This window comes from Protomyctophum bolini (genome assembly GCF_963924005.1).
Source record: "Protomyctophum bolini genome assembly, chromosome: 2".
Lineage (NCBI taxonomy): Eukaryota > Metazoa > Chordata > Actinopteri > Myctophiformes > Myctophidae > Protomyctophum > Protomyctophum bolini.
This window is the reverse complement of record NC_137863.1, coordinates 6,127,223-6,149,053: the sequence shown is the minus strand read 5'-3', so window position 1 is coordinate 6,149,053 and position 21,831 is coordinate 6,127,223. Positions and strand designations below refer to the sequence as shown.

General features: G+C 40.2%; 4 protein-coding genes across 8 annotated transcripts in view; 1 reads left to right on the top strand and 3 right to left on the bottom strand.

Moving 5' to 3' along the window:
- LOC308330666 (RNA-binding protein 5-like) overlaps window positions 1-21,831 on the bottom strand; it is a 239,561-nt gene that overhangs the window by 113,410 nt on the left and 104,320 nt on the right. The gene's annotated exons all lie outside the window — the stretch shown is intronic.
- Window positions 211-5,403, bottom strand: LOC308328228 (uncharacterized protein). Of its 2 annotated transcripts, none has more exons than XM_080781991.1 (6): window positions 5,220-5,403; window positions 4,226-4,423; window positions 3,490-3,643; window positions 2,701-2,873; window positions 2,157-2,388; window positions 211-1,223 (listed from the first exon to the last, which is right to left on the bottom strand). In XM_080781991.1, exons 2-6 carry the CDS (start codon window positions 4,409-4,411, stop codon window positions 1,075-1,077), a joined length of 894 nt encoding a protein of 297 aa, XP_080638117.1. In that variant the 5' UTR covers window positions 4,412-4,423; window positions 5,220-5,403; the 3' UTR covers window positions 211-1,074. The 2 variants fall into 2 exon arrangements, with proteins under 2 accessions (XP_080638117.1, XP_080638118.1); XM_080781992.1 differs by having other exon boundaries at window positions 4,238-4,423.
- LOC308327579 (uncharacterized protein) lies at window positions 6,642-13,893 on the bottom strand. Of its 3 annotated transcripts, none has more exons than XM_080781102.1 (7): window positions 13,072-13,893; window positions 12,638-12,749; window positions 11,868-11,989; window positions 11,640-11,790; window positions 10,929-11,113; window positions 8,753-8,984; window positions 6,642-8,276 (listed from the first exon to the last, which is right to left on the bottom strand). In XM_080781102.1, the coding sequence occupies exons 1-7, from the start codon at window positions 13,582-13,584 to the stop codon at window positions 8,143-8,145; spliced, it is 1,449 nt and encodes a 482-aa protein (XP_080637228.1). In that variant the 5' UTR covers window positions 13,585-13,893; the 3' UTR covers window positions 6,642-8,142. The 3 variants fall into 3 exon arrangements, with proteins under 3 accessions (XP_080637228.1, XP_080637226.1, XP_080637227.1); XM_080781100.1 differs by having other exon boundaries at window positions 6,643-8,276; window positions 11,868-12,005; window positions 12,645-12,749; XM_080781101.1 differs by having other exon boundaries at window positions 6,643-8,276; window positions 11,868-12,005; window positions 12,651-12,749.
- Window positions 14,081-20,885, top strand: rrp9 (ribosomal RNA processing 9, U3 small nucleolar RNA binding protein). Of its 2 annotated transcripts, none has more exons than XM_080781786.1 (15): window positions 14,081-14,256; window positions 14,750-14,847; window positions 15,069-15,184; window positions 15,298-15,365; window positions 15,474-15,515; window positions 15,694-15,820; window positions 15,992-16,116; window positions 16,219-16,311; window positions 16,780-16,880; window positions 17,375-17,509; window positions 17,642-17,704; window positions 18,199-18,344; window positions 18,897-18,976; window positions 19,177-19,250; window positions 20,389-20,885. In XM_080781786.1, the coding sequence occupies exons 1-15, from the start codon at window positions 14,173-14,175 to the stop codon at window positions 20,717-20,719; spliced, it is 1,683 nt and encodes a 560-aa protein (XP_080637912.1). In that variant the 5' UTR covers window positions 14,081-14,172; the 3' UTR covers window positions 20,720-20,885. The 2 variants fall into 2 exon arrangements, with proteins under 2 accessions (XP_080637912.1, XP_080637911.1); XM_080781785.1 differs by having other exon boundaries at window positions 18,199-18,356.

Sequence of the window (21,831 nt, the reverse complement as noted above, 5' to 3'; positions counted from 1 at the left end):
TTGTAATGTAACCTGTGTACTTTTGTGTTGCTTTGATTTTGTTTTACTATGTTACTTGTGTCATGTTTCCTGTACAGCACTTTGGTTGGCCTCCTGGTCTTTGAAAATGTGCTCTATAAATAAAATTTGATTTGATTTGATTTGAATTGCTAAATTGTTGAACATAAAATAAAAACATAACCCAAATTGCAGGATAACCTGGAACAGTTTATTGGCTTTTAAGGCAATAACACACCAGACAAACAAGTGATGTGACAGATATTTTAGATGCAGGAAGTGCATCTTCAACCCTATAGTTTGCAACATGAATTAAATACTTAGTACAGTATAGCACTTTAGTGTGAACGCACAAACTGCTGTGAGTGTGAACTACAGTTTATATATTCTAATCTAGACTACGTCAATTTGAATGCAAATTGTATATACTTTTTGCCTCAACAGTTCTAAAGTAGGGGTGGGACGATTCACTTCCATACGATCTCGATAGCTAGGGCGCCAATTCGATTTATATTGCGATTCTTCATTATATTGCAATTCTGCGATTCAACGATTGTTGCGATTCGAACATTATTAACAATTATAAACAATATAAACCATGACAAGTTGAATCATCACTTTAATGCAGCCAGATAATGTCAGTGAGTATTTCTGACATGAAACAAATCGTGGCATTAAAAATTGTGATACATGAGTGAATCGAATTTTCCCCATATTAAGACCCAAATTGTAATTACTTTTCCATACGATGACTTTGTCCTAATTAAAACCTATCTATTTTTTTTGTATTGACTAAAACAGAAAACATTCAATATCTCCTTTTCTACTGTGGACATCACAGCCGTAACATGAAATAAGACAAAACGTAATGCTGAAAAATATTCAAACATTTAAAATGATTAAACCGATATTTCAATATCAAATGTAGTCTACTAAATACTGTAAGTCCTATAAAAACACATGCTACCAATACAGTAGCTATACCTGCCATAAAATACTGACAACCATAAAAGGACATGGCAAAGAAAAATAACCAGCATCAACAATAAACGATGCCAGTTATTTTCTACGACTGAATCAACGAATGGAAATCGAAGGGATGCCTTCAGGTTTAACAGGTGTTAAACCCAGTCGTTTCTTTAATAATTTGTCTTCATTATTCAGTTTTGTCCGAATTGCAATTTTGATTTGGCAGTTATCCACACCGAATTTCAACGCCACATGATCTGGAAAGAAAAGAAGCATGCAGGCAAAAGTTGAATCACTTTTGAATCATTTTTCAAATACCTACAGCAACAGAACTACCAGGCACTGAGAGGGGTTACTTGTGTATACGTTTCAGTCATAGAGAGATCTTTTTACCTATAATACCAATAACAAAGCCCAGTGGCCTTGACCTTGTGGTTAGAGTGTCCGACCCAGGGACGGATTAACCCCTGCGAGGGCCCCTGGGCTGGTACATTTTGCAGGCCCCCAATAGCGCGTGTGCGTGTGGCATTTTTGTGATTTTCAGAGTTTTTATCATCTTTTTGACCTAAATTTAACTAAATCAATGGCTAATGAAGGGCCCCAGGAGCGTTTTTCAGGGCGTTAAACATAGTACAGCGTGGTCCAATTTCCCTGAAGGGCCACGGCCCCACTGGCCCAATGGCAAATTTGTCCGACCTGAGATGAGTGCTTTTGGATCCAACTGCACTTGTGTCAGGGTTGTCAACTCAAAACCGGGCGGAACTACTAAACATGTTTGAACATCCTTCCAAGCCGGCCATCCCAGCCATGACCATGACCCAAAATTGCATTATAAAACAAAGATAACCTAAGACGTTAAAGGACAACTTTAGTTTTTTTCAACCAAGGTTCATGTTTTAGGTTGTTATTAGAGAAAGTAAAAGATGGGTGTTGCATTTTTTTCATTTGCTGCTTTTTTCGTTTTAGAGATTTTGGGCTGTATTTTGCGTGTCTTAAGTACCAGGTCTTATTCCCTAACTTCAGTAAACTAAAGACCTGGAGGCGTGACCAATGCCATTTGGCTATTCTGAGTGGCCACATCATGTGACACACTAATGTCATGTCCAGTGGGTGAACTTGTACCATCAAGCTGCCTCACGCAACAGAAACAGGAGATAGGTTCCTGACCTACGGGCCACAGGGTTACTTACCAATAAGACTTCTCACGGTGTCAGGTGGGAGTTGAGGCTTTTGGAGGTCTTCTGAAGTGACATTTGTCCGACGGCCTTGTAGTGAATGTGTACCCAGGGTCTCCCTGTCAAACAGCAGCATCAGCAGGGCTGAAACATATTTTTTGTAGTCTGTGATCCGTGAGATTCGCTCATATAGATTCCTTGGGACTCTGAGACCCTCTGAGAGATACATATAGTTCTCGTCGCCATCCTGGGAGTAAAAAGAAAACAGTTTTAAGTTTCATAAACAAAGGCGAAGAGCCTTCCCCAGCGGGAACCTACAGAGTGTCTTGTATTTCAGGTCAAAATTATGTCTTTTTTACTGTTGTTTTTTCCTCTTCTGTTGTATCCTTTTAGTAATGTTCATATTCTGTATATTCTTGGCAAAAATATGTGCTGTTCCGCGAGCGCGCACGCACGCACACACACACACACAGTTGAAAACAACTATCAGGCTAAATCTGAAATTCCCCTTTCCAGTGGTTTAAACAAGTCTGATTTGATCTGAGAAACATGCACTGACCTCTGGTATATGATGAGATAATCTCGTTTCCGTCTCATTGTCAGTAATAAATGAGATGGACTCGTCATTGCTCTGTGTTGGAAACTCTCTGTCACTGCCATGCCGGACATGGTCGAGAGTAACACGGAGTTCATGTGCTGTGTGTCTCATCTGCATCATGAGGGTGTTCATGTCTGGAATTAAATATAAACACAATTTTATAATATTTTGTACTTATTTTTTAATTATACGTTATTATACATTACTGCCATGTCTAAGAATGATAATTTACATTTAAACCTCACAAGAACACAATCATTGAAGATAGACAACATCAGAAGGACCCGACCTCATTCCCCCGAAAATTCGGCTCAAAACATGAGTAAGAATGCATTCTACGATGCTGCCACCAAAAGTGGAAAGTGAAAAAGACATAAAGGAGATCGACTCCCTACCCAAACTCAAAATACAAATACTCAAAAAAACATAGTTGAACTCTTTGAACAACTTGTTAGGAGACTCCCCTGACCCTTTATCTTTACTCCAAAATGTGTTTTTGTATAGTATTGTTTGTATTACTGAGTATTAGTACAAAGACCACAATAGAAACATGCCCATAGGGATTTTTGTACTATCCTTTTAGCATAACATCTTACTTTACTACCTGTACTGTCAATAAACATGTATGTAACATATTGTATTGTATAAGTATTTACGCAATAAAATAAACAATCACTGTGGTAGTTTTGAGTATTATGACATGAGTGATTTTATAAAGGATATTTGAATGTTATTGCTCCATCAACTCACCCTTCAGCTCCCTCAGTTCTTTCTCAGCCAAGATTCTACATCTGCGTTCATATTTGAGTTCCGCTTGCAACTGTTCTATTTTCATTAGAAGGCTTATTGTGTCTGTTCTAATCCCAGGACTTCCACAATTTTCTTCAAAGCCAATTTCATCAGTCTGCCCAAGAAAGAAAAACATGTTAGGCAAAGGTATTTAAAAAGTGCCGTAAGTGATCATTCTTTGTGTTATTGCTACAGTGTTTGTTCAGTAACAGGGATCTTACTGTGTCTCCAGGTCTTTAGTAAACAGAGATTGCATTTTCAGGTGAGATAACAATTTTATCCAATCACAAGAGAACTCATAGGACTCATAATTGGAACTGGAACACTATAGAATTGAAGCTGATAACTGGGCTTTCTTGCTTGGCTGAAAATGGCAACCCACACAAAAATGGATTTTCTGTATATTAATAGCGGGAAAGACATTGAGACTGCAGTTTAAAATAAATAAATAAATAAACAAATAAATATATATATATCACTTACACTAAGTTTAACCCATTAAAACCAGGAAAGCATCCATTTTAGACTTTTGCGTTGGCTATTCAAAAATAGCAGATATACAAGCTCACAGTGTGTCACTTCAGCCCAAGCTTGTACTTGCAGCTATTTTTGAACATTTTTGAAAAATCTCAATAGTGAGAAATACAGATTTTGAGGGTTTTAATTAGTTAAATATACATTAAACATAATATGTCACCTCGTATTTCACCTCGTGATTTACAAAATGAGTAGGGGAGTAGGTTGGCTCTTCATGTTGTGAGAAGCCATCTTCAACAATGTTAGGATCACCTCCATAGTTGTGTGTTTGTGGGTTAATCTTGATCATCTTGGGCGGTGGCTGTAGTGTTGTTGGTGACACAGTAGTGTACCTCTTGGGTGGCATAGGTTTAGTAATCTGGAAAAGAGTTGGGCACAGCCTTTACCCCACATTCTATTATACTGTTCTTGGACAAATAAATGGTTGACCCTGGCACCTTCAAAACATGGGACTACTGGGATTGTCAAACCATATTACAGATGCTTGTTAAGGAATTATTTAACTGCTGTACAAGTTTAATTGTTGATAGATGTATATGTTAATAATGTTATTTATATTCAGTGGTGATTGACTGAATATGTTGTACATTATTATCCACATAGCCGATAGCCTATCCACTGTTGTATAGTGTTCATATTACCCGAATACCCGTATTGTATATCGATGCATAAGTGATGTGCAGAATGTACATATTCAATTATTCACTGGTACTCTAGACATATACTTATTGATACAATATACATTGTTAACTCAGTCAGACCCTTCACCCTTGTGTAAATGTCTGGGGTCAGACAGACTTTGTCAATTTCATCTTTATTTCATTATTATTGTTTCCAGTTTTCCACCTTATTCTCATCTGTCTACTCTTAAACACATTATGCTGTTTCATGCTTAGTGGTATTGATGGTAACTAGGCACATGAATTTCCCCTCGGGGGATCATACATGTTTGTCTTGTGTATGTTGCTTTTGAATGAGGAAAAAGTTCCTAGTGAATCATCCATTCCTCCCCACCCCGGGACTAAATGTAAACCCTCCTCCCTCCCCGTTTCTACCTCCACTTCTCCTCAAGCTGGGCGTCAATGAACACTCGTAAAACACAACTGTAGCCTACATAATATTATGTTTTTTCTCCTCTTGCATGATATTCTCACCTTGACTTGTTAGTGGGTTTTCGACAATGCTATGACACGACCGCGAGTCAGTTGAGGACAAAAGACAACAGACGCAGTATAAATGGAAGTACTGCGTAGTAGAGGAAGTAGTAGTACTACTGTAGTGCGCGTACATGGATCCTGTTCACAAATACATGTTGTAACGTGCGCAGAATGTTCCCAGAAAAGGGGACGGGTAGGCGTTGATATGTCATGTATATTTGGCTACACGTGTGACATATTTGCATCGAGTAAACATGCAGTGTAGTATTTTTTATTTGTACTAATATGTGCGGAACAAAAATGCAGATACATGATCTCCTGAGGAAACGTTTCGCCGCTGTACCAGTTTCCTCTGAGTCCGTGCTGGTTTTCTAACCAATCGTATTTCACATTTTGTCCTACGTCATCCAATTAAAAGCCTGGGTTCACTCTGGTTCACACGGCAGTGTTTAGGTTGTAAATGCCAAGCTCATAGTGATGCTGTTGCAATGATGGATTTTGGGGGTTAAATATATGATTTGATAACTCAAATGTATATTTCTTATTGGTATACTTAACTGAGATAATCGTATGATTACAGATCGGATATAAGGTGATTCACATAATTAAGTTATTGGGTCATCAGATTGGACATATGATGAATTCCTGTTCTGTTCTTTAACTACATAGAAGTGTCTATTTGTATGTCTCTAAATGTTTTGATGAATTGAACAATGTGGACCCTGTTGTAAACAAGTGTACCGCTTAATTGGGTCGTCCACTCACAGTTAACAGTCTTTGTACTGAGTTTGTGCTCGAAATGTACTGTTAATAAATATTTCAATCAATCAAAAGACTATGAGGTGATCAACTGAGTTGATACAACCATTAACCAGTATTGTTTGTGCATAGAACGTATTTAGTTTAGTTCATGTTGCATTATCGACTCATTCTTTGTTTTTTATGATTACATTATTGACATTTCAAGAACATTTTACTCATTGTAGGGGGAAAAATGAAAGCAGGAAGGAACACAGCAGAACAGTTTATTGGTTCTTAAGGCAATAACACAGCAAACAACAAGTTTGACAGCCTGACAGATATTGTAGTAGTACATTTTGCAACAACACAAAGGGTTTAAAGGTGCAGTAAGTGATTTTCTTTGGTTAAAATAATGTTAATTTGCTCTATTCTAGTAATCACTGGCACTGCTAGTGTTTGTTCAGGGGTATCCCTGTATCGGGTCCGCGTCAATATGCCGACGGTCCATTGGTCCGATCGACAACCTACCTCAAACCCTCACCCTAACCCTATCCTCCCCCGGGGCAGACACCTAAACCTAACCACCCACACTCTCCCGACCCCCAGTGCACCTCGGACCAATGCTCCTTCGGAGCAATGGTCCGTCGGATCATAGGGTGCTTCCCCCCTGTATCTCCAGTTTTCTAGTAAATAGAAAATGCATTTTCAGGTCAGTAAACTCAGTATACACATTTTATCCAATCAGGAGAGTGTCATCGCTACTAAGAAATAAGCTGACGAAATTGGAAGTGGAACATTGAAATTCTTCTTTCATGCATCGTCAAATCATGTCCAACTCCAACTGAACTTAGTGCTGCGTGTAGCCACGCCCTTGTCTCTGGTCCCATTTGGTCGTGATAGTGTGTTCTGTAATCTGCTCAGGCTTGCCACACTCACACTCTATAGAAATGATTACTATCACAACAGCTTTAACCTTTTCACAATTTTCTTTTACCAAATAATATAACTTATATTACCGTTAAAGAGATATGTCACTTTCAAACACATTTGAGTCACTTTCCCCCCCCCATCAATTAACTCTTAAAAGTTTGATTCATTTGGAAAAATAATATATAATAATTAAAAGAAATACACAATTGAAAATACACAGACCCCTCACGCATCAGGTCAATAATAAAGGGTGAATGATGCATGTTTTCAATGATATCATGGTTAAAATTAAGTTTGAAGTTAGAATGCGTTTATATAGGGATTAAATCAATATGACCAAATATCTAAATACTGAATCAAACAACTAAAAAAACAACTCACAGAACCTAAAGTAGACAGTAATGACCCCAAACATTAAGTACAGTAGCATATGTGTGAACAAACACATAATGGCTGTGAATTACAGATTATGTGTTAACATAATTTGAATGAATATTATATTAGTTTTACTGCACAATCATTAGTTATAAATGTAAATATTATCATGATTCAAATTACGTTTTCTTTTCAATACTATGACTTCAGCGTCCTAAACCAGCAAATGTAACTTTTCATCAATTGAAGCAAACATGTTGAGGACAACTAGCCATGAAATCAGACAAATTTGCCACAGGAAAAAAGAAAAGAAAATCACACTCATGTGAAGTGAGGGGCACTCTTATCATACATCACATCCCGTGTAGCCAAACAAATCATTGCTATGGGGTACACACATTGCTCAGCCAATACGAGGGCTAGGGCCACTCAAAAAATAAAAAAATCCCTGGGGAAATTGGTTTTGCACACAAATTTTGCTCACCCCAGAGTTGTGGGTGACCAATCAGAGCCCACTATTCAATCCGAGATGTTTTTGCAGTGACGTTGGAATTTCTTTGTACTTGCCCCTTGGAAATAAATCTTCAATAGCTTCTACCAGACTAATAGCTACGCAGTGATATTAGTCTGGTCATGTCAGGCTAGAGGACAACATTTAAACACAACGAGACAAAAATTAAAGCTGTAAAATATACAAAGAATCATCTTTTTTTTGTTATTTCCAATATCAAATGTACAAAATTATTCATACAAAAACACAGGCTACCAAAGCATACAGTAGCTACCATCTGGAACCCAATAAAAAATAACCAGCATCATCAACTATAAATGGTACAAATTATATACAATCACTGAATCAATGGAATGTAACTCTTCAGGAAGGCTTTTGGTCAACGTCTGTTTGCTTTCCCTGTCGTTTCTTTAATAGTTTATCCTCATTACTCAGTTTTGTCCGGATTGCAATTTTTATTTGGCTGATAGGCGCACCAAACTTCATCGCCACATGATCTGGGGGGGATGCAAGAAGCAGTCAAAAGATTAATCATTCAATTTTCAAATACGTAACAGAATATTTCATTCTGTCAAAAATACAAATGGTCAATTGGCTACCTACCCTTTGCTCAATTTAATTAAATTTAGTAGAATCCTGTTTTTAAGGGGTATGTATACAGTATATGCGTGCGTGTGTGTGTGTATGTATATATAATATATATATATATATATAGGCACAATTCGCACGATTGACTAGATAAAAACACGATTAAAATATTTAATTGTTGGGACACATTTCATAGTAAGATCTTTTTATGTGCAGTACACAGTATGCACAACAATGCTCCTTCCTTCCTACCTTAAAGAAATGGTCTCCCCACAAACCTTGGCACGCAACCTCTGCTCTACAAACACTAACCTCCTCAACTTTTACAGTAGTCTTATTATTTAATGAAAATATTGTCCAAATGTAAAATAAAACTCATTATTACCAATAATACATTTCATGGTGTCAGCTGGGAGATGAGGCTTATGAGGCAGATCATCCTGTGTGACATTGGTCCGACCGCCCAGAGAATGTGTGGCCATGGTTTCTCTCTCGAACAGGATCATCAGCAGGGCTGAAACGTATTTTTTGTAGTCTGTGATCTGTGGGATTCGCTCATAGAGGATCCGTGGGACTCTGAGACCCTCCGAGAGATACAGATAGTTCTCATCATCATCCTGGGAATGAAAAGAAAAACATACGTTTCATAAAAGGCAAAAATATGTATTGAAAATACAACAAATATACATTTGAAATACCGTAGTCAAATATCGTTTCCAATGGGTGGAAACCTGTTCAAACCCGTTCCAACATGGAGCATGACTCACTGTGAGCTTGCAGCTGTGAACTTGCAGATTGGCTATTTTCACTAATGTTGTGTGACTCTCTTCTCTTGTATGATTAATTAAGACATTAACTTACAGAAAAACATAAAATGTAAACGTGGAGATATGATGTTTCTGCCCGACAGTGACAATATGAAATTAACTTTTTAGTGGTTTAGTGTTGGGTGGAATTTACTAATTTAGGATGATATCCTATCCTATCCCCTGAACATTTTTCAAACAGGTCTGTTTAAGGTTATATTAATTTTGCCTTTTTCCCCCCTTTTGGGGCTTTTGTGCCTTTTATGGATAAGACCTGAAAATGCGGAGAGCGAGATGGAGAGAGACAAGCAGCAAAGGCACCACAAAAAGCCTTACAAACAAGGCTTCAGACATCCCAAAACAAACTGGTCAGGCTACTGCTTTTTTGTGTATGTCAATCAAAGTTAATGCAAATGAATTAACCAAATCACTATTGACTAACCTTAATAAAACCTAATGACATTTAGTTTCATTGAACGATTATACATGTATGCAAGAGGTATGTACTGTGTGCTTTTCTTATCACCTTTGTCTGTAAGGAAGCCAAAACAATGTTTTGGCTGTTCTCACCTTGTTTACAGCTGCAAGGTTACCCACGAGTGGAAGTGGTGAGCATCAATCAAAATAGCTACAGACACACACACACACCATGTTGAACTTGCTATGAAAATGTTATTAAATATTGTTTGGGGAAATATATTGTTGATGAATGGGGGAGGGAAACCGCTGTGTGAGTTTTGTTTCCAAAATACAGGTGGCGTTTCGCTGGTAGGTGCTGGGACTCAGAGAGATACATTGATTCTGCCATGCGGATATCACGTTGTCAAATACCATTGCCCGCGGAGGAGATCAATCAGAAGGGAGCCCACTTATCCAAATGTGGCCAGCAAGATTCCACAACAACCTACAGTAACAACACTCAACATACGTTTTGCAGTGAACGGCTGAAAATGAAGACCAATTCTGATCAGAGCTTGCCATAGCTCTAATTTTAAGTCACCTGATCTACAGCACGTTTCGTCAGGGGTGAACACTGAACCATGCTGGAATTCAAAAGCCACAGTATAACTATGAGTTTTGACTGTTCTTGACAGAACTACCGTACCACTGACCTGAGTGTTATTGTACTTCTACCCATGATATCATGTACATAAAGCATAAACATCAACACGTGAGAATATTGTCTCGACTCCCATTTGCCTCAGTGATTACCGAGTGATTCAGAATTCCATGACCATCCTTCAATCTAGAAGTAATTTAACCCTGGCTCATTTTGCTAGGGTGGGATGGCTCAGGGTAGAAGAGACAAGAGTATAGCAACTTGCAATGGGCCTGGTCTACAAGATACACTATACCTCATTGACACCCATGTACCTGTCTAACTACTTCAAAAACATCAAACAAGTCCACAATCACAACACCAGAGAGAGCTCCAGTCCACAAATCACGTTCAAACCAGATTTGGCATGAACAAGGGTTTAAATCCGTTCTCCTGCTGCACCACCAAAATGTGGAATGTACTACCAACAGTCATGAAGTTCGGAAGTAGCCCTAATGGAAACAAGCCAGTAGGCTTTCTTGGATTCATCCTTTTAGCAGACCTGTTCAGGACTCAGGATCGGGACTCGAACCCACAGCACAATGTCAGGCTACATCGTAGTCTAGGTGCTGGGACCGCTACGACAGCGGCCCGGGCCTGATCCAAGATCAGTTTCCGACTGAGAAACACTGTGCATATGTATGTAGTACACTGACCTGTGGTATATGATTAGATAATGTTGTTTCCGTCTCATTTTCTGTCTCATTGTCAGTGATAAATGAGATGGACTCGTCATTGTTCTGTGTTGGAAGTTCCGCATCACTTCCATGTCGGACCTGGTCCATGGCAACACGAAGTTCATGTGCCGTGTGTCTCATCTGCATCATGAGGGCATTCATCTCTGAAACAGTATTAAAAAAAAGAAAAGAAACACATTATCGTCACATTCTGCCATGTCTCAGAATGATAAATTCAAAACCCACAACAACAACAACCATTCAATAATCAAAATCACCTAGTTTTTTTTTGATAGTTTTGTTCTTGTATTATGATGTTGGGTGAAACCTTGTATCTCCATGTTTTATATAATATATAATGGTCTACTTTGTTGTACACCAGTCGGTGACCCACAAAAGTAGTGAAAATTGCCAATCTACAAGCTCACAACACAATGCCATATGTGGTGGGCCTACATGTATGTAGGTCAGCTATTTTCTCTATTTTTGAAAAATCTTGAAAGTAAAAGTGGTTTAAGTCTGTCAGTGGGTTTGGTTTTATAAATGTTTAACCAATGTAAAGTATTAACAGGAGCTTTTAACTAAATAATAGCTACATTGGATCCAATCGAACACAGGTTCTTGTTTCAATTTCCTGAAAAATAATCATTTTACACATGGAAATATATTAATAAAAGATATTCAACCCACCTTTCAGCTCCCTCAGTTCTCGCTCAGCCAACATTCTACATCTGCGTTCATATCGGAGTTCTGCTTGCAGTTTTTCTACTTTCATCAGAAGCCTTATTGTGTCTGTGTCTGTCCCGGGAGTTGAATTGTCTTCAAAGATAATTTCTTCCGTCTGCCCAAGAAATAAAAACATGTTGGTAATCCAAGGCATTTAAGATGAATACAATACGAAGAGGTTCAATACTTCACCTCGTGATTTGAAAAAGGTGAGTAGGTTGGATCTTCAGGTTCTCTGAACTCATCATCTTCAACAACAGGTGGATAACCTCCTTCAACGTCCTGTGTTTCTGAGTTAACCTCCATCATCTTGGCTGTGGTGGAAGAAGACTCATATTTTATTTGAACATAAAAAAATAAAAAAATACCTGTTTAAGCAAAAGTACAGTAAAACAATTGTTGATTTGAATAGCCGGAGTATAACACGGTTTCGTAATATGATTGGGACCTATTGATTGATATGATTGAATACTATATTAGACAGAAAAGCATACCGCACAAGGTATTCACACATTTGGGCTAAAAGTATAACACAAAATGTCCTGGGGACTTGTTTCCATTGTGGTCCTATGTATTCAATTAATTAACAGCGTAAAAACACACAAGTGCAAGGTCATCAACAAATATAAGACATTATATGTACAGAGTAGAGGCTAGAGGGGGGGGGGCAGTGAATGACATCATCTTCTTAACCTCCCCCTTTAGCCTCCTGAAAGATGGATTTTCTATTCAGGCCTGTTTTGAAGGAAACCAGTGATCAAAAGGGATGGTGTCAGGGCATTCCACACTTGGTGGCGGTAGGCCTAATCTACATTTGAAAAGAAACTAGTAGTAAACTAAAGCTGCCAAACAATTGTAGTGGCGTAAAAGCAAGTATAACATTTGCCTCCGAGATGTAGAGTGGCGTTGGAAGTATAAAGCATTGAAAAATATATCGACCCATTTGGAATGTCTCAACCCACCTTCAACAGCAACACCTCCAAAGCCCCGCAGTGTCTCTTTCTTGACCATCTTGCCTGGTGGCTGGCCTGTTTGTGACACCGTGTTCCTCTTTGGTGCCATAGGTTTACTCGTCTGGAAAAAGTGTTGGAGTTGTGTTACCACAGCGGTTCTCAAACCATTTCATTTCAAAATTCAAACTATGCATAGGGCCAGCACCTCTATAATTCACAAATAGAACCAAAATGGACCCTGAGTTACACACCCTTGGGTGTGTAACTCAGACCACACTTTGAGAACCAGTGACTTATACAAAGCATGTTCAGCTATTATTTGTTTGTGTTATGATGACGTAAAACCTTACTGTAGTGTAGTGTGGATCCTGTAAAATTATGGTGACTTTTAATGTGAGGGTGGGGGGGGGGGGGTCAACACATAATTCGACAACTCTTCTCACCTGTTTTCTTTGCTGGCATTCCTCACACAGTTCCAGATACATGTTGATGCTCTCCAGCGTGACATTACAGAAGGACCTTCGCAACTCCTTGTCCATCACCTTACGACCCCCGTGTCCCGTCTTGACGTGGGCTTCTTGGATAACGTCGAACAGGTCCTCTTTGGCCACGAGCAAAGTGTTCATGCCTCTCCTGGCGATCTTCTTCACCCCGTCGACATCGACTAGTTTGTACATCCTCAGCCAGCTGTGCTCCTGCGAGGATCTGGGTTTCTCCTCTTCATCCTGCAGCCTCTCGAGTGATGCTGCTATCCCGCTGTAGGTCTCACGAGCCATGATCACCGGCGTGTTCACACTTTTCGTTTTGCAGTCGAGAGAAGCGTCCAACTTCGCGTCGAACAGGTCTCTCTTCTCCCGAGTCATGGCTGAATTGAAAACAAAACGTCCAACTATTTCGGAGGGAGGTGTGCCGTCTTCTCGGGGACCGCCGGGTGGTCCTTCGTTTTGTTCATGCATTTAAAAGCATTTGTGTATTTTATAGTTGTTGAGAAGATTGAAGCGTGTACTCTCAAGTCCCCTCTGAGCTGACTGCATTCTTCTGGAAATCCTGGCGGACGGACCACTCTCTCTGTGACGCGACTAGTGGCGACGTGTGTTTACTTCCTTTCGAAAAAAATCTACACTCCCTGATGTGCTGAGAAATTTAGACATATACAGTGGCATATATTCACTACATATATGATACATTTATACCAAGTAAATGTGTAGTGGGTTTATATTTATATTTTTTCATTTGTTTTATTTGCGGAAAAGAACCCTGCTAGACGCAAATGATCTTCCGGGGAATCATTTGGCAGATGTACCAGTTTCCTGTTAAAAATGTTCTACGCTGCTCATCCAATGAAACCCCTGCGTTTGGAGAGAGGGCGGGACATGGGCTGTATCGTCCAATCACTAACCACCTTTGTACAGCGGGGGCGGGGTTTCAGAGCTCATGTGTGGTTGAGGAGAAAACCCATGTGGGATAAATGTTGACTTTAAATCGCGAAACACGTCCTTAAAAAAACCTTTATTATCTAGACGTGTCGGCTTGTATTTTTCGTCATGTCTTCTTTCTTTATGAAGAAGAAGGACAACTCGAAGCTTTCGCAAAAAGGAAGCGATGCAAAGCAAACGAAAAAAAGAAAGGTAAGCATAACGTTAGCGAGATACTTGTGGTAAGTAGTTGTAACCATACTTCATTCTTGTTGTCTTAACAAATGGTCACTTTTCACTATCAGTCGTGTTGCCTAGCTAAACTTCCCCAGTAAGAACATTACAGACTGTCGGACATTAAAACAGTAATAGAGAACTTAAATTGCTTCAATGAATGACACGTTAGTTAAAAAAAACATGTGGTCCTCAAACGTTTTGATTTCAAGGAACCCCCCCACCATGAGGGTCCTTGGGCCTGGACCCCACTGGAACCGCTGCTTTAACCATTCTGTATGATACTACTACTCTCAAATTTAGACCATTGTGTCGGGTAGGACGTCACCTACTGGTGGACAAGTAGTACTGCCTGAAGCTTATAAGTGCAATAATCTCTCCTGGCCAAGTAGGCGTTCTGTCTTGGTATCAAACCTACTGACTACTGGATTATATTGAGCATTTTGACAACTATATCTATCTATTATTACAGATCCATGGGGGCTCAGGAACTACAGTTAGTACAGGACAAGTGAAGAAAATGAAGGCCAAATACAACGAAGAGATTTCCAGTGACTCGGAGACAGAGAGGTGAACACGTCACACACACACACACGCACGCACGCACGCACGCACGCACGCACACGATCAGCTCTTGTCATCTTCATCTTGGGACTCATCATCATGGATATGAAACAAAATCAACCACAGCCATTCTAGGGCTAGAACTGATTGTTCTCACTGATATGGATCTGACCGGTCTACTACCGAAAGACATGTTAAATTATGTTTTTGTACTTCTTACTCAACAGCTCAGCGGTGCAAAAGAAGAAGAGGCCGTCGAAAGAGGAGATTGAATATGATGAAACGCCCCAGGAGAAGAAACTTAGATTAGCTAAACTGTATCTTGATCAGTTAAAGGACGAGGGTGAGTCTCATGGTCTGCACCGTTAACCGTTCAGTATTAACTGAATCATCGTGACAAAGTAATAACACCAGTTGTGGTCATTATCAAATGAAGTATGCGTCTTTGTTGAACAGAGGAAAATAAAGCAGAAGAGGATGACTTTCAGGATGACTTAGTTGCTGGAAGACTTCAGGATGAAGTTGTAAGAATTACTTTTGTTTTGTAATGAGCTTTCATCAGTATGTGATGTTATCATTGTTTTGGTGTTGATGATGATGTAATATTGATTTTTGATCTGACCCGGCTACAGCTTGAGCAGAAAGGAAAGCTCCAGCGACTCATTGCCGAAGATGTGAGTGTGTCTTCCCTCTCCTTTGTTCATTGTCTGAATTAATTAGCTATTAAAGATATAGATTGATTAATTAGTAAAGCTAATAGGACTGTTGGTTAATCTGAATGACTGTGAATTCAAACCAGTGACATAATAACGACACCCTTTTAAATCGGACTGATTTGTTCTGACTTTTCAGCTGCTGGCCCCCGATGCCTCTGAGATCCGTATGTTGAGAGGGCACAAACTGCCAGTGACATGTCTGGTCATCTCACCTGATGACAAGTACATCTTCTCTGCTGCTAAAGACTGCTCCATTATCAAATGTCAGTATTCACCGTAAACCACATATGCGAAAGTAGCGAAGGTAGCTAAGTAGATCGGCTACATTTGCCGTTAAGACCTAAAGTGGTCTTCTCCTTTTTGTACTGTACATACTAGTGGAAGACTATTCCTCTGATCGTTGACCATCCCCTATCAATCATGCTGTTTCTCAGGGGACGTAGGGAGTGGTAAGAAACTGCACACGATCGCCGGTGGACGGAAGGGTACAGAAGCTCGCCACGTTGGACACACGGCCCATGTCCTCTGTATATCCATTTCATCAGATGGAAAATACCTGGTGAGTTACTAGTGCTCGGTACGGGTCATTGTTCATTGTACAGTTACATGTACATTACAGTATGTAATGATGGCAACATCTACTCTATTTCAATCCTTTTAGGCCACTGGAGACATGAACAAGTTGATTATGATTTGGGAGGCAGAAACGTGTAAACACCTATATAAGTTCACGGGACACCGTGGTCCTGTGTCGGTAAGACCCGCTAATGTGTCACATTAACATGCTGAACAGTCTCTCTTCTCTTCTCTCCCTGCTAAAGGTGTCACACATTGAAAAGTCTCTCTCTCTCTGTTACATATATTTAAATAACTATCATTCTGTCTGATCAGCATTTTTCTCCCTCACGAGTAATTGATCTGAACTTGTACACAGACATTGAACATTAGCAAAGACGGTAACAGCCTGTCTTCACTTTTCCCAAATGTAAGCTGTGTTTAGCGTTTTTGTCAACTCTCATACTGTAAGCAGTAGCGATTCAGAGTTCCTTTGCACGTGTGGCCACGGCCTATAGTCTCTTTGACCATATTGTCTTGTGTATTGTATTGTGTAGACTAGAATCTAAAAAAGCTCTCTCTCCATAGAGTATATATGAATTCAATCACATTGCCTTGTGTACTATCTGAAACACCCTCTTGTGAATCCTCAACAACTTTAATTCAGGGTCTATCGTTCAGGAGGGGAACTCATGATCTGTACAGTGCGTCTCATGATCGGTCGGTCAAGGTGTGGAACGTGGATGAGAATGCCTACGTGGAAACTCTGTGAGTACCTGCGCACCATTTCCCTTGACCGTGATAATGTGATTACTCTTCCCGCAGCAATGTGTGGCAGTGGTAATTTGTCCTGTCTGTGTGTTCGTTTGATAACTGTATTACAGTATATACACGAGATGAGATGATACATTTAATTTAATTTTTATGATTGAAAAGGTTAGCTAAATTACTTAAGGTTGAATGGCCATATTGTCATGGAACCCAGTGGGAATTATCAGTAGGCTCCCGAAGAGATTATTATTTTGTCTTGAAAACATCAAGGTCACAATTTAGTAAACGTCTGGGTTTCCGAGGCTACAATTTAGAGATGCAGAAGATATGCAAGGGTCCTTGAGGGGGTTCTAGGGGGTCACCAGCTTAATGATGGATGGATGGGAACCAAACTCTCAACTTGTACACTCATAACACCAGTTATGAGCAAATCAAACTAGGGTTTCTTGAGAAAGTTCTGATCTGGTTCATCATTGTGAATGTGTGTGTAGGTTTGGCCACCAAGATGTCATCACTGGACTGGACAGCCTGAGTCGTGAGCGCTGTGTGACTTCAGGTGGGAGAGACAGAACTGTGAGGGTGTGGAAGATCGCTGAAGAGTCCCAGCTGGTGTTTAATGGCCACGAGTGAGTAACTTTACTGTTTAGTGTGGGTGGAGAGCAAGAGTCTTATTTCAGAATAAACCTTGACTATGACATATTAGTCTTTTAATTGGCTTGTCTAGTATTGTAACCGCCTTCTGCTTTGATAATTTCCAGTGGCTCAATTGACTGTATCCAGCTCATCAATGAGGAACACATGATAACCGGAGCAGATGACGGGTAAGACTTCCACTGTACCCACTCACTGCCTGCCTGCTTGGCACTCAAGGGGTCATATTGTGGCTCAAGGCTCATACATAGTCTGGATTTACGGTGGTTAAGTGACCACCGAACTACAACATGACGTCACGAGCCGCGGTGAAGAGCAAACCACCGCCACCGCTCCAGCCCTTCTCTCTGTTTTTACTCACCACCGCGTAACGTTATTTCAGCTCCGGTGGTCAGCTCACCACCGGAGCGGTGGTCACTTCATCACCGAAAATCCAGACTATGAATAGGCCTTAAGTCCCTGTGACACATACTAGCGCCATGCCCAGGGGCTGTGCTTGTACATCATATGACATATACTAGTATCATGTCCAGGCAGTGTACTTTTACATCAAACAGAAGATAGGCTTCCTAATCCTATGGGTTACATGGCACGGGAACCTATGCGGTTCTCAAGGCTACATGTTTAGTTCCTTATGTATTGTTTTACTGTTTGTTTTTCGCAGCTCTCTGTCTCTTTGGAGTGTCAACAAGAAGAAGCCCTTGGGAACTGTTAAGCAGGCCCACGGGTGCCAGGGCGAGGTGGGGATGGAGCAGCCTCATTGGGTGTCATCGGTAGCAGCGCTTCACAACTCTGACACGGTCGCCTCAGGTGCTTCTAGCTGTGAGAGTCCTTTTCTACATGGGCAGCACACAACATAGCATGATGTCTAATTTGTCTATGTTGTGTGGGAGAGTAACAACAAGAAGATGCACCGTGTTTTTCACTAATCCATTGACTAACTTGACTGTGTAACCTGACTGTAGACAGACATGGCACATGCTCACATTCTATCTATGCAAAATGGTCACACAAAATCTTTAAGGATGGCAAAGAGCCCCTAAGTGCCCCTGAGTCTGAGTCCAGGGCTAATATCACAAACCACTGAATCCCATTTGTGCCAACTTTCTTATTCAAGCTGCCTTTTTAGGCCAAGGAAGTAACTCCCTGAATTATTTTTTTCTTTATTTTGCTTTGTTGTGGCATTATAACACAATACCATATGAGCTTGTTGATTGGCTAGTTGCGCTGAACATTTGCTCATTTTGGCCAAATTCTTGCCTATTATGAAATGGCCATGAATAGGCTTGCTAGGGTTCATGTGGTTAAAGCATAAAGAGCCTCTTGTCCACATTTCAAAATGTACAATGATTCTGTCTTCAGGTTCCCACAACTCAAAGGTGCAACTGTGGAAGTGTGGCCAGGGCTTCAGAGGGCTGAAGCCTCTCTTCAGCGTACCAGTGGTGAGTAAGACCCTCGTTTTGACCCCCTTTCGACTACTAAAAAGATGCTGCATACTTATTACTTTGCCAGCCATGTTAACCTGGTTCTGAATTTTACCCCGGGAACGAATTGATTCTTGGATTTTCACTCAGTGAAATGCTAACATTTTTATTTATTTCTGAAGCACTCTCATTTTGTGTGTCTCTCCTCATTATCCCAGGCTGGCTTTGTCAACAGCCTGAAGTTTTCAAGCTCTGGTCAGTTCCTGGTGGCAGGTGTGGGACAAGAGCACAGGTAAATGGAGTAATGGACATGGGCTCAGTTGGCACGTTATGTTTATTACGTGTGCAAGTAGAGCATGCAAGTATTGTGGTCGGCTGGACCAAAAGATGGTGACGTAATTAAGATGTTTCAATGTTGGGTGGGTAAAAGGTCACAACCTGACCTGCCCCGGTGGAGGGGCACTTTATCTAGTTTATTATTTTAAACGCATTTTAAATATGACTGTTATTGGTGGTTCTGAAATAGTTTTATCCACTTGAATCCTGTCCACTTTGTTGACCGGGGTCCCCAGATCTATTCCTGTCCCTCTCCCTTTTCCCTCTACACCAAATCTACAAGCTTAACAACTTTCCGTGTTGTAACTTGTTGTGAGCTTGTAGATCAGCTATTGTTGCTGCATGCATTGCTCACCTATTATGACAGGCCCAGAATAGGGGCTAGTGTTCATGTGCTTAATCATTGATGGTACATTGCATGTGTCAATGACACATAGATAGCCACTAGATGGCACTATTAAGCCATAGCAGACTTTTAATGGTATGATTAGCCTACTGTTTTATGATTTATTTGATATAATCGCTGCCTGTATTCGTTTTGATTGGATTAAAATTTCATAGCGACATTTTACAAGGCACTACATGGGAACTGAATCCCTATTAATTATCACTACATTCTAACGGTACTGAAGGATTAATAATTTGCCTTCTCCCCCCCTAGAGGTTAATATGAAAAATGCCAGAGAATGTTATGCTCAAATAGAAGCTACAGTATACATGATTGTACTCAAAGGCATTTTTTTGTTGTTGCCGATACATAATTACACATTAAATACCACTACAGATAATACATTTTAATAGCAATGCATATATACATCATGGATATGTCATCTATGACGCTCATCGCCTGCCCACACTGCTCTGTGATGCCGTGGATCTCCAGAGCTGCATGGTGTAATTGCTTTAGATTTTAATTTTGTTAAAATAAAATAAATATATATTTTAATGAAGCTCTAGTCTAATGCATCAGCATGCATGACATCCTCAGTGTTAGGTTGCTAACAGACAGACTTCTTTCTCGCCCTCTCTCTCTCTGTATCGATGTGCCTCTCTTTCTCTCTCTGATGTGTTTATGTTCTTTGCATTTCTTCAAGGTTGGGCAGGTGGTGGAGATTGAAAGAAGCAAAGAATGGGATCTACATTATTCCTCTTAAAAGAAAAAACCAAGACCCTCCTCAAAGCGAAGACCCTCAAAACCAAGACCCTCCTCACAACGAAGACCCTCCTCAAAGCGAAGACCCTCAAAACGAAGACCCTCCTCAAAGCGAAGAAGACCCTCAAAACCAAGACCCTCCTCACAACGAAGACCCTCAAAACCAAGACCCTCCTCACAACGAAGACCCTCCTCAAACTGAAGACTCTCTTCAAAAGGATGAGTCCAAGCCTGATGATAACGTGGAGCCAAGAGAGCAGGAGACTGTTTAATATGTATTCCATTTTTCTTTTCTTTTGCATTGAACTCGCTCTTTTGTTTTTTTTCAGCAAGTTAGTTCCACTGGAGAGCTTTATAAAAAAATCCTGTTATATTGTACAGTTCAATGTTCCCTTTAGGGGAAAAGCAGCACACCAAGACTTATAATAAAATAAGAAATTATCACCACCTTTTCCTCCGTTTTTTGTTTAATTGATTTGCCGTCCACATTGTGTGAAAGTGCACCTGTACCTTTTTTCTGCCAATACAGGATATACTATTTCTCAACAGTCAACACAGATTGCTTTGTGTAGATAAATAATGAGACCTGGAGATGGAAGTCGCTGCTGTCGGGTGGAAACCATGTATGCCCCAAACCCCCTTATTTAACCTTAACCCATTCTGACCTGAGATCAGATTCATACGAGGTTTCCACTGGACACACACTGGTCTGATTAACCCATTCTGACCTGAGATCAGATTCAAAAAAATGTCAGTCGTTCTTCGATTTTTCAAAAATAGCAGACCTACAAGCTCGTAGCGCGCCACGAGCTTGTAGATCTGCTATTTTTCAGTAGCTAAAGCATAACATGATGCTAACACCAGAATGGGTTCCCGTTCAGAATGGGTTAAATAACTCAAACTACAAGACATTTCAGCATGTGTCTCCACAGTAAGCTGAATAATAAAAAGTGTGAATGGATGGTTTCTACTGGTGAAAGTGCTTTTTTTGACGTGCCAATGTCTGCCAAATTGAAAGCACTATATTTCTAAAACTATGAAACATTTCAAAGATTCCTTTTCAGGCAAACATGTCCACCGTAAGATGAACCTAAGTAGGCTAGAATGGGGTTGCTAGGTATAAGTATATGTAGGACTAGTAGCATGCCAAAGTTTGTGCTATTGCCATAGAGCAGGTGTTCCCAAACTTTTTCGGACCAGGTACCCCTTTTGGGGTAGATATTTTTCCAGGTACCCCCTCATCCTCGCAACACGGATAACAATATATTTACAACCACAAGCAGTGTTTCCTGCAGGAAAAAGCTTTGGCAATTTCCAATTTCCCCAATTTCCGCAATTTCAAATTTCCACAATTTCCAATTTCCGCAATTTCCGCAATTTCCAA